Consider the following 13,098-nt stretch of genomic DNA (forward strand, 5'->3'; position numbering starts at 1 on the left):
AGATTTTATTATTTTTTATTTTTTTAAAGATTTTATTTATTTACTTGACAGACAGAGATCACAAGTAGGCAGAGAGGCAGGCAGAGAGAGAGAGGAGAAAGCAGGCTTCCCGTGGAACAGAGAGCCCAATGCGGGGCTCGATCCCAGGACCCTGGGATCATGACCTGAGCTGAAGGCAGAGGCTTTAACCCACTGAGCCACCCAGGGGCCCCTCTGGGGAGATTTTAATCAGGCTAGAAGATTATAGGAAATAGGCTATGTGGCTTCATGTGTTTTGAAGAAGTTTGTGGAGAGTCCTTGTTCCAAGATGTTCCAGAACACAAAGTAGGAATAAATGGGTAGAAAGCACAGCCCGAAATATTTTAGTTTAATGAAATAGTAACTTTCTAACAATTACATCTGTCCTGCCATGAATAAACTGCCTTTAGTGATAAAAAACTGCCTTGGGTCATCTCATGGTGATGTCATCCAAAGGATTCCTACCCCAACTGTCAAATCAGATTGTCCATTTGAACTCTGAGAATGTATGATTTTGTGAAAGTTTTTCTCAAAAGCAAAACACAAGGAAATTTGAATTCCATTTTTGAAGGAGAAAAATTTAATATATTTTATCTTATTATACATTTTACCTAAATTACAAAGTCAATAGCCGCAAATATATTCTGCTACAAAGCTTTCTGTAAGAAATATCTCTATAAGAAAATACATCTCATTAACATTTCCTGTAAATAAATTACTTCAAATAATAATTTTGGGATGTACATAGGGAACTAATGCAAATAACAGATTGTAAATGTGATTGCTATATAGGAAATGTTTGACTGAAATGTTCCATTTTCATGTTGCCAAGCTTATAGAAACCTGTTTGCACAGACTTTGGTTCTTGGATAGATTAGCTTGTAATTTTTGTTTTAGCAGACATGTGGAAAAATGTGAATCTTAATCACCCTTGTAAATGTGTATGGGAAGCTGAAATTCTTAATAGACATGCAGGCTCAGATTTAATCTCTACTGGGAAAACTTGAATTTGAAACTGCAGAAGGGGTTTAAGTAAGAGAAAATTAAGGAGTGACTTGCAGTCTATAAAAGAAAAGGTCAAAAGTAATAACTATAAGATAATTTTTTGCTTTATACTCTAGACATAAATATTTAGAACTGAGCAAAGTAAAAAAGGTAATAAAATGGTTTCAAAGAATTTGGAAACTGTGGTTTCTACAGGTTAGCAATATGTAGATTTTACATTATTCCATTTATATTCTTTACTTTCAATGGCTGCAGAAAACAGAAATGGTATCTTTGGCTAAAAACAAAAACAAAAACAAAAAAAGAAAAACCCAGCTATTAAAGAGAGAGATTGGTACAGAAATTTCAGATGATGCCATTGGTAAGTTAGAAGTTGATGGAGGACAATAGAACCTTAAGATACTACCTGCCCTGGGAGTCTATTTCATGAGACTTCTTCATATTATTTTAGGACCTCAAAAAATATAAAATAAATATTTTGAGGTCAACTAGTGACCTATACAGAATTCGTCTGCATAGTAAATATTGTGGTAGCACATCCCATGGAAAACTTCCATTTAGGTTGTGCAGCCTTGGGATTCCAATACGAATAGTCAGTTTGTGCTTCAGATACATGATCGACATGTTGCCAAAACCTGGGCACTTGACAAAGTTTTGTCCATTTCCTTTGTGTCCCTCAGTGCAGCACAAATGTAGATCAGTTTCTGTTTTCAGCTTTTCCTGACTGTACTGCTACATGTGTAAAGAATAAATGGGTTTACCGATCTAATTCTATCAAACACACAGAATGCCAAAGCTTCAAAAAATAACAATCTGTTAGTGTTGATTCTGTATCTTGGACACCTTAAAATTTTTTGCACTCTGTGAAATTCCACTCTTTACTATTTACAATTAATTGGGATACTTTGGAAAATAAAATATATTCAAGGTTGGAATCACATACGATCAAGAAAATGTGCAATGCCATTCCTTTAGAATGTGAATGGACTGTTTTGCCTTATACTAGTTCTTGGGAAATTACCAGTGAAAATGAACTTTTGAAAAATGTAAATAAACAGTTGAAAGCAAAATAAGTTTGGTTTTTCCTAAAGGCATTCATAAAAGCCTTGAAATTATTTTGAGATTATTTGGAAAATACTGACTGCTTTTTTTCTTGTCTACCAAGGCCTTTCATTGAGCCATAGAAGTAGCATTCCAAACCAAAAACTGATTCTATGTTGCAAATTATCTATGTTCCATGCTTTCATTTCCTATTGAACAACGCTTTTTATGTTAGAGCCTATTGTATGCCAAGGGACTATTTTGTTAAACTATAACTTTGAATTAGAAATATGGCTTTTAGGTTATTTCTATAGGCAATCACCAATCTGAAGGAAATTGATCCTCCAGCACAACCTAAACTCTTAGAAAGTCATATGGTATTTGTCAGTAATTTTCACTGTGTGCTTTTTTTTTTTCAGTAATAGCATTTTCACAAACGTGTACATTATTTACATGAACAAGTTGCATCATGGAAAAGCATCAGTTGTACTACATTTGTTACCCCTTTCTAATCTGCTTATTCTCTTTTCTTTTTTCTCTCTCTGTCATCTCTATATTCTTATCACTTTCCTTATTTGAGCCATTCTTCTGAGATCCAAATCCTATTTTCCACCATGCTATAATGCATTAAATACACAGATTCACAGTCTGCTAGGGATGATTTTCCTCAGAGGTGATCATATTTTCTGACACACGTGGAGTCTGGCTTTGGAAGAATAGGTGGCATCTTTCCATACTTTACACGACAGGCCCTTTGCACAGTCACACCGCTGGAAAATTTCCAGCCCATGAGAGCCCTTCTTGCGCTGTTTGGTACAGACTTCCCCCTGATGGAGCACTGGTTTGCAGATTTTGGTCCAGAAGTGGCGAGCACAGCAAAACCCTTCGATGCAGTCTGATGATCGTAGGCAGGGGTCTCCTTCATGCCCTGCAGAGATGGTGTGACCAAAAGATATTACCATGACACTAGAAAAAAATTCTACTTTGCAATCAGAGGTACATACAATACTTTTACTTTTATGATGGAAAGTCTTGGATTCCTATCACTTGACTCTCCCTCTAACCATGTCAATCCATTATTGTCTATTTTGATTAGTTGCCGTCTGAATATCAAGTTTCATGAAGAGCTAGGACTGTGCTTCATCTTCGCTTTACTTTGGCATGGTCTGCTCTTAGATATTTCTCCGATCATTTTTGTTTTTGAGATGAATGAAAAATTAATAAAGAGAACTACTTTCAAGGTAATTAATTTGATACCTTCTTAGAAGATGTAAATAAACTCTGTTTCAAGGAGAAAGCTGAAATTCTCAGGGACGCCTAAAACCCTGCATCAGTGTCTAGCCAGCAGAACAGAAACTTAAGACAGAAGATGTTTAATGCAGAGAAGTAGGCATGCAGGTGGTGGCAGGGCTAAGAAGGACCAGAGGATGGTAAAGCAACAGAGCTGGAAGCCACTACCACATTCAGACTGGAGGATCCAAAGGTGAAGGTCATGTCAGCATCTGGGGCCAGGAATTGCGCTGGGACTGGAATCCCAAAGGCCCTCCGGACAGGGAGTCTAGTACCATTCAGTCTCTAAAGAGTTGTGAGTCAGAGCAGAGTAGAGAAAGGGCAGACAGCTCCAGAGTCAACCAAGAACCCATCATTTAAACATGTGGAAGAACAAATCTGGATATTTAATTCAGAAAAAATGGCCAAGTCAACAAAGAGCAAACACACATCACAGCTGGGTTGATGTGTCACCTATATAAAGAAGGGATCAATCAACTTCCCTGTATTTTTGCCAGATTGTATATATTTAGGCTTTTTAGGCCATATGATCTGTCACTTCTCAATTCTTCTGTCACAAAAGCAGACATAAGTAATGCCTAAATGAACCGGCAAGTCTGTATTCCAGCAAAACATTGTTTTACAAAAACAGGCAGTAGGACAGACTTGGCACACAGGCCATAATGTGTCAGTCCTGGTCTAAAGGATTATCTGTCATCCCAGAAGGAACCAGTCCCACTGTGGGAAATGGACACGACCCACTAGCCATTGTCATAAGAGTTCTTCCTAGTTGCCATCAGAAAATGACACATAAAACTATATAAAATTATTAGTAAATTTGAAACTGTACTGTGACATAGCCATTTATTGGAATAAGGAAGGATACTCATGTAATGGCAAATGCATGTGAATTTGGTGGAATAGAAATAGGAGACTGGGTAAAGACATGGGTCTTCAGGGAGCATAGCCAAGGGATAATTGCAGAGGAGCTGTCAATCTTTTTAGCACTATCCGTGTCAACATTACTATTCCAGATCTGACTAATAGGTCAGGTATTCTATAGGACACTAGCTCTGCAGAACATAAAAATGTGGGGAAATGTTTCTGTGGTCGAGAAGTATGGGGACACACGGTGTTTAAAAACCTTAACCAGTTTTCCTCATTGCTGGGCTTCTCAGAGCCCTCAATATACCAATTATATGAACTTTCCAAACTGGGAGATACATTATTACAAAACTCTTGAACACAGCACACTTTTATTCACAGAATGTCTTAAAGGAGTGATGTTCCACAGAACACACTTGAAAGAAGCCTCCTTTAAAGATAAATGTGTTCCATGCCTTCAGTGTTTTACTATTAGTAGTAAAGTTCAATAATTTCATGCTTTCAAATTTAACGGTTAGTGATTAGGTTTCCCAAATATTTGATGCAAGTAAGGGGATTTTATGACCATATAATCCTACTAGAAACCAATTATTTTTGATAAGTTCGTCTATAAATAGTTTAGTTTAGTGAAATAAAATTTCTGTAAAGGTGAGAAAAAGATTCAAAAGCTTAGGGATGTAATAATATGACTGCAAACATTTAAAGGGAGGACTGTTCAGAAAATGGCATGATTGATCAGGGGTGCTGCAGTTCTCATAATATATATTTCCTAATAATTTAACAGCTCTTAGAAACCTCCAGCATCCTAAAAATTAATAATTAATAAATTCCGTTAAAATCTTGCCAACAAAGTAACTTCCTTGTTTTTTTTTTTTCTAAAACCAATGCAATGAGTTATCAATATTTTAATTCTACTTCTCTCCAAACAAGAAAAAGTAAGCATAGAGTTACAGATTTCCTACCTTTTATGTGTGACATCTTAGTGTGTGGTCTTCCTAGATTTTGCCATCCCAAGTCGTGGTTTGAGTAATGACCATGGTTCCGATCTCTGTGTCGGGTGCCATCCAGAGCTGGGATGTGAGGGGTTAAGATGCTCTCAGTGACAGGGATGCAGATGCCTGGAGATAGCGAATAAGCAGTTAGACTGATTCAATTCTATAAAGTCCAGTGCTTATCCAGCCATTGTGCTGATGTGAGGTGTGACGCTATCTCTTATCCATTTATCTATGTATCTACCTATCATCTATCTATCCTCTATTCATTCAGCTATTCTCTTATTTACATAAATAATATTGAATCATATTACATAATATGAAATAGAATTAAATCGCCGAACCAAAGTCAGGCTTCCTTAATTTGAATCTCGTCTCTCTCAAGACCAAGTGACTGTGGGCAAAAATAGGAATAAACACACTTCATTCACATTCATTAAGTTGTGAATACATGTGAAGTGTTTAAAATAATGACTTAGTATTAAATTAATATTAGCTGTTTGTACTTTTAAAATGTCTGACCAGATATTCACCTTCAGGATCCAGTTTCCTTTGTTGATCAAAAATATAACCTTTTTCTACATTATAAACATCTCTAATGGCATGAGGTCTTCTTCCCTTCACCTGTCCCAGGTACTTTCAATAGGACTCTGCCCAGAGGTCAGGAGCATGTATACAGCTAGAAGTCTGATTATCTTGGTTTATATGACTAAGTTTATGTTTCTGATCACCTTCTATAATTTTTTAATGGTCTTATCCTGTATTGTCCTTGAGTCACTGATGAAATGATGATGTCATTTCATCATTATTGCTGAATTGTCTCCCTATAAATTCACTGAGACTGGGTGAACTCATGTTTATGGAAAGGCTGAGGAACAGACTCCTACGTCTCTGCTTGGAGGAACCACTCACTCCTTCACTATGAGTGTGGTGCAGGGCGAGGCCTTTAAAAGAAGACACCCTGAATATAAGAGTCAAGGTATGGACCTGGAATGACTCACCACTGTATTGCTAAATCACCATAGGTTCTTTGCTTTTCTTGTATGTATTCACCTACTTGTTTATAGATATTCATATAAAACACTTCAGCATGGCAAATCCTAGATTGCTATAGAATATAAAATGTAGAAATACAGATCAGAGCCCAGGAAAACTAGAATTGGGGAGGTAATCCAAGTAACCATACACCTATCTAAACCATGATCCAATCCCTGCCAGTTTGGAAAGGCTCCTTGCCTTTCAGAGGTCTGGTTAAGGAGAAGGTAGTTGAATTAGCTAGACATGCCTCCTACATAAAAAGAAAGAGGCCTGTTGACACTGAACTAGATCTTTACCATTATTGCAGCGGGTCCCGGGACAACACATGCCATCTCTATGGCAGCGCTTCTTTTTCCTTCGACACACCATGCAGGCCGAGGATCCTTGGTGGGGACTGTGGCAATATCTCCCAATTTCACATTCCTTATCACTGCTACAAGGGTAGGCCTGTCAGAAAGTGCAGCAACAACACCAAACAGAGTAGATTAGATTCCGTCACACTTATGAATAGTCAGTGCGGGAAATCATGGTGGGAAATACATCACAGTAGGTTTCTCGTCAAAGGAAATGTGCCATTGAAATCATGTCTGAGCACGGATCCTACATAGAGACATTTCCTTCATCGAGGACCCTATAAATATTGATTGTTGGTGGGGACAAAGATAGAGTTGATGCTATTCCAGTATTTTTGATGACACAACTTTGGAGCTGGGATTTATATTTTGTGTGAGTCCGTAGAGCTTTTAAGAGTAACTTTGGGGGGGGGGGCCTGGGTGGCTCAGTGGGTTAAAGCCTCTGCCTTCAGCTCAGGTCATGATCCCAGGGTCCTGGGATCGAGCCCCACATTGAGTTCTCTGTTCGGCAGATAGCCCGCTTCCCTCTCTCTCTCTGCCTGCCTCTCTGCCTACTTGTGATCTCTGTCTGTCAAATAAATAAATAAAATCTTAAGGAAAAAAAAAAAAAGTAACTTTGGGGGCTCAGAAATAGTTGTAATTGTAATAATGACACTGATTTATGGTGTAAATGAAACAGCTTCACTATTCCGTTTTTCCTCTACTAAAATGGAGAAGAAGTTTAAATAAAACAAAAAAGGACTGTGCTAGAAGCTAAAACACATCTCCTGCTTCTGCCCATGAGGATCATGGCAGAGAACCACTTCTAGAACTGTTTGAGGTAACAAGCTGTTTGGCACAAAGAAATCAAGGAGCAGCGTCCTTATTCCAAATGCAGGAGGTGAGCAGCAGTGGGGTTCTGAGTGGTAAGGGAAATGCTCAACTCCAAGGGCATTGTGTTCTCAGGAAATGAAAAGGAAGGCTCTTTGCATACAAAAAGAGCCCTATGGCCTACAGCACCTTCAATTTATACAGAAAAGACCCAGTATCTCCATTTCTCACCATGTGAGGCTACTTAAACAGCACCCTAGATGATCTCCCCAAATAAAAATACATGCTCCACTTATGTACTCCTTGCCTCTTGGAAGTGTTCAGGAAACTCAAAATGTCCCTGTCTGCAGAGATGGAGTTGAGAAATTGAACTGCCATGCCACACATCAAACTTCCTCATATTTTGAAGCATGTTGACAGGGAGACTTATTTATAAGTTGTTTTTCTTTTCTTTTTGTAGTTCTTTCCTGTTTTCAGAGTAATGGATTTTTTTTTAATTGAAAAATACAAAAAGTAAAAAGAAGCTATGTAGTTGTTTTTAAGCTTGCATAAATGATATGAATGCAAACCTATGGGCTAAAGTTCTTGTGACTCTCAAATAATTAGTGGGATTTGAGTGCTTTGCTTATGAAATGAGGTCTGGTGACCTAGGTATGCATGCATGGTCTATTTCTTTTCCCTTTTTTTCTCCCTCTCTTACACTCTCTTCCTCCTGCCTCCCACCCTTCTGCTATGTGTGGCTACATTCAGTGTCCCCATGTTTTTTGTTTCCATCAGATCGTCTTCAGTTTAACAGAGGAAATAAATGTGAAGCTGATACGTAAGATTGAAGACTTTACATATTCTATGGGGGGAAAAATACACTTTCAGCTTGATTACAAGAGGAAAATCACAAATTTCGAGTTGCAAGTGCTTTTGAAGGATTATATGGTGGTCATGTTTGATGCCTACATTATAATCGTAGCCAAATAAAGCTATAAAATGAATTTTCATATTATGGTCCCATTCTGGATCTCCATCATTAGGCTTAATGGAGAATCTGAATGAGGTTAAATTCAGAATATTAGTCCATTTTTCAAGATACCAAGACTGATGAAAACAAAACAAATGTCACTTCCCGCCTTGCCACACTCTTTCCCCCAAGCACTTTACTCCCTTCACAGTTAAACCCATTAATTTTAAGTGAAATACAATTCACATGTTTCTGATTCATTTACATTTATTTCATCAAATTGTTTTGCAAGAAACATTTGATGTCTTACAACTTTTTTTTTTTTGCTTCCTTAAAAATAGGTCATGTTCTTTCAATGGAAATACACAAGTGTTACCTAAAACATCATGAGCAATTTGCAACACAAACAACAAATCTTCAAGGGATTCTGATTATAGAATAATACTTAATTCCATTCCTAAAAAAATAAAATAAAAACAATAGTCTATAAAGTAAAAAGCAAGTTTTTTGCTAAAAGTAGCAGTTCATTTTGCAGAAAATTGTGGAAGATACATCATTAACTTCCCATTCTCAGTTTGTGGGAAATGGAAAATGCTTGAAATGGAAAATATTTAATGCATGGCACACCTGGATGGCTCAGTTCGTTGAGCATACGACTCTCGGTTTCGGCTCAGGTCATGATCTTAGGGTCACGAAATCAAGCCCCACTATTTGCTCCACACTCAGCATGGGGTCTGCTTTAGATTCTCTGCCCCTCCCTTTTCCTCTGCCCCTCCCTCCACTCTCTCTCTCTCTCTTTCTCTTTCTAAAATAAATAAATAAAATCTTTTTTGTAAAAGAAAATATTTGATGCCGATGATATTGCAAAAAAGTAATATGTATAGTAGTCCTCTGTTTGAGTGGGATCACAGTAAAATTCTCACGAGTTCTTCAGAGGAACGTTTAGTTGGTCTAAGAGATAAAATATGTTAGAGGAAATGCAGTGTTATTATGCTATTTTTGTAGTTTTATTTAAAGCCAATTTAAATAGAAATGACACAGGCAGAAAAAATATGCAGAATTTTATGTAATAAAAGATTATTGTTAATGTGAACTTGCACTTGAAATGCAATCCCAGAACATAATATTAAGAGAAATTCTTTGACAATTGAAATAAAATTTTAATAATCAAAATGCAAGATTATATTATATGGCCTCTAGTATGCTTATGAAACTCCTTGCTCCAATAAACAGCCTTCAAATATGAATAAAATAAATGATAAGACAAATTGATTGAAGCAGGTCTTTGGGAAAGCAAAGAAGATGGGAGCGTGCGTCACCTTCTGAAATCATTGTCTCCCAAACCAGATCTACTCAGCCATATAGCTTCCTTTGGCATAACCATTAGCAACAAAACACAGAACATGGGAAAATATGGATCTAAACCATTAATAACAGTTCTCATATTTTCAGCCTAATACATTATTTTTTAATAAAGAGCTTTAAATATGACATTTTCGTCTCAAGGATGAGTTCTCTGCAGCTTGCTAGTTTCTTCCCATATTTCCCCCTTAAAATGTCTGGAAATGCTATCATAGCAGGCAAGAGAGGAAGGGAGGTAGAATGGGAAGGAGGGAGAGAGAGAGAGAAAGAGAAAAGGGAGAGGGAAGTACGTGGTTAAAGTAGTTATGGATGATCCTGAAGTAGTGATGACTGTGGCATTAATAGGCCACTGAAGGGAATTATATACATTAATAAAAGTGCAATTCAGAAACTTTCCCATAGAAAAATTTTTATTTTCTGCTTACTTTAGCCTCAAAAGCCTGTTGCTTTTCCCATCTGATGATGGTTTTATGCCATACAAAAAATGAATTTGAGTATCTTAGTCTAACTTTCCATTTAACAAAAGCAATAACATGCTTCCCTGTTACTTATTTGTATAAATTAATAAGAAGACCAATTTTTTACCTGCTATGAAAATTATTAATAGTGAATTTGCATGGTTCTTCATTGACTTGTCTAGATAAACAGTCTGAGGAAAGGTGACATTGGGCCGCATGAGCATCCAGGAATACTTGCCTTGACGCAAAAATCATTCATGACTTAGCCTCAGTCACAATTAGGAGATGGGTTCATTTGAGACACCTAATAATAGCAGACGAGGGGCCATGAATTAAGAATATATGAGAGCTGTCCATGATCAGGCCAAAAAACAAAGAAGTTTTGCCGAACCCCTTTTCTAGGCTAAAAATAGAATGATTTCTGTAAATAGCAACACTAGTTAGACATGAACTAAAAAAAGAGTGAATGCATTGGACACAGCTTGAAAATAAAGTCCATCAAACATGAGCATTTCTTTTTAGTATAAAGGATTTTTTTTATATCCGTTCCTCTGTGCTAATGTGGAATCATTATTTAAAATTCTAGCAATGAAATAAAGAGAGCATAAGTAACTTCTGCAGGTAAGTCCTATGTGCTCAGAAGCAGAGAACTTGGGGATTCAGGGTCCTGCCCTGGCTTTCTGGCCTCCCTACAAGGTATGATGATGAAGAGAACTAACTCGTCACAGTCTGAACCTCACATAGATAAGGGGTTTTCAGTGCTGACCTGTGTGCCAAATTCACAGATGAGAAAAATAAACTTGGCCACTTCTCTCTCTAGAAGCCTCCAAATACCAACAGCATGTCCTGGTGCAGCTGTTGGATAGAGAGAATACTGGCGGACAACATGGGAAATACTGTAAACAACATTTTCTCGTTTCATTTCTCGACAACAGTTTTGTGTCCCCTTAAACTCAATGTAATCAGAGTTACAAGTAAAGGCCCATCATGTAATCAGTGATAATTAGATAATGTTCTAAAGAATGAAATAAAATGAAATGTAACTCCATCTTATTTGAACTAATTGAGCCTTTTTTTATTCAATTATTCTCAAAACTTCAGGGAGAAAAAGATATGCTAATTTGAGATTAAGATTCGGGATGAAATTTATTCTAATTTTTCAGGGCTGCCCATCCCTTTAAACATACAGATGTGACGATGACGGAATCAGACCCCTAAGAATAATAACACAGAAAAAAGTGTTTTAGGGACCTCAGCAGCACCAGCTACTGAACAAAACTTTGGTCACAACTAAAATCTTAGTGTAATTCCTGAGTTTTCAAAATAATGACCTTGTTCCTGTTTAATGATGGGGAGAAAAAAAAAGAGAGAGAGAGACATCACATCGTGTTCATGTGGGCTCGCCACCCATCCGGATTCTTGCAAGAACGTCCTAGTTTTGTTGTTATTGTTTTAATCGGGACAATCCTTTGTCCCCGCAAGCACTGTTTGTAACAATCGGAAGTTTTCTGGAGCCAGAAAAACATCATCAGCTGGGCAGGCAGAAGAAAGCCTGCAGGGGGACGACCCAGCTGTGGGAATGAAAAACATTTGGGGCGAGTGGATAGAAGGAGGTAGCAGCAAAGGGCTGGGGACTAGAATGTCTGGGGTCTCAAAGAGAACATAGCAGAAGGTTGACAATTATTGGGAAATTGACTCCATCAGACTGGCTTCCCCCAGGTCCTTAAAGAAAAGATTATCTTCTCTTGCCCTGACGTTCCACATGATAGTTCTCTGTTTCAGTGTATATGCAAGGTTTGCTATCCTTTAAGGTGGTGATTTCAAAGGCAAACCTTAAGACTGCAACTTCTGGAGGTGCGGGGACATAGAACTCAAACTGGCTAATGTGTGGTTGTATACTACATGCCAAAGTCTGTGCCATGGGATCTTTCCCTTTGTCCACAATTACCTCTAGGGGATAAGGGTGTATCTTTGAGGATTATTGAACATAAGGCCAGGAGGATTGAGCTTCATTAAACTAGATGGAAGAAGTTCAGATATATCATGATGTTCCAGATATGTGCCATGGGTTCATTAAGGCGGCTGTTTGGTATTCATCCAATATCCAATAATTGTTTACTTATTGTATTTATTTATTGAACATTTATTTATTTATTTATTGAATACCAGCTGCAATCCAGACACAAGCAGTTCTGTCATCTACAAACATTTTCCCTGCACCATCCCTAAAATAGTACATATCTTCTCGCACATTTGACATGTAAAATTTTTCAGCATAATTTTAGTTTGTTTTATGAATATGTTTATAAGGTGAAATTCACAGTAATTTGACATGATTAAAAAAAATAGCTTTTACCTACCTGATTGATTAATGTATACTGATCCTAAAATAAGTCACAACACAGCCATGGATATTTTTCTTAGAGAAAAATTGGTTTTAGAAAACATCCAGTTAACTCTTAAAATATACAAGTCATCACAACTATTTTTAGATGCTCTGTGTCCAGAATTTTCCAGCCAGGACCAAGCTTCACTTTTAAAAAATTAATGACAAGACAAGGAAAGATGTGTTTAGGATATCCTAATCAACCATTAAGAACATTTTTGTTAAAACCAAAACTGCAAATTTTACTTTAGTCTGTCATCTATAAAAGGTTTTATACTGCTGGTTAATGCAGTATATCAAGATTTGGAATGCATGACGATTTTGCCTTTCTTTCCACATAAAATGGCAAAAGACTTATTGTAAACACAGGCACATTCCCAGACAACTTTAAGAAAAAAAAAATCATGGGAGTTAAGGATATGGAAATTGATTTCCTGAAAACAATTCATGCTGTGCACACCATGGAAAACCTTTGAGTACCTTTTCCACATATTCATTTTAGGGCTGGGGTTGTTAGATATTTGGTTTT

The 13,098-nt window shown here is 37.1% G+C and overlaps 1 protein-coding gene across 1 annotated transcript in view; it reads right to left on the reverse strand.

Moving 5' to 3' along the window:
- Nucleotides 1–577: 577 nt before the first annotated feature.
- The window catches only part of DKK2 (dickkopf WNT signaling pathway inhibitor 2), a 102,984-nt gene continuing 90,463 nt past the window's right edge, over nt 578–13,098 (reverse strand). Inside the window, exons 2-4 of the mRNA XM_080796401.1 lie at nt 6,545–6,695; nt 5,181–5,336; nt 578–2,992 (exon numbers count right to left, since the gene is read on the reverse strand). Of these exons, the coding sequence (XP_080652527.1) occupies nt 2,742–2,992; nt 5,181–5,336; nt 6,545–6,695 (558 nt within the window). The 3' untranslated portion in view covers nt 578–2,741. The remainder of the gene's footprint in view (nt 2,993–5,180; nt 5,337–6,544; nt 6,696–13,098) is intronic.

Source organism: Martes martes (assembly GCF_963455335.1).
Source record: "Martes martes genome assembly, chromosome: 2".
In the NCBI taxonomy this organism is placed as follows: Eukaryota; Metazoa; Chordata; class Mammalia; order Carnivora; family Mustelidae; genus Martes; species Martes martes.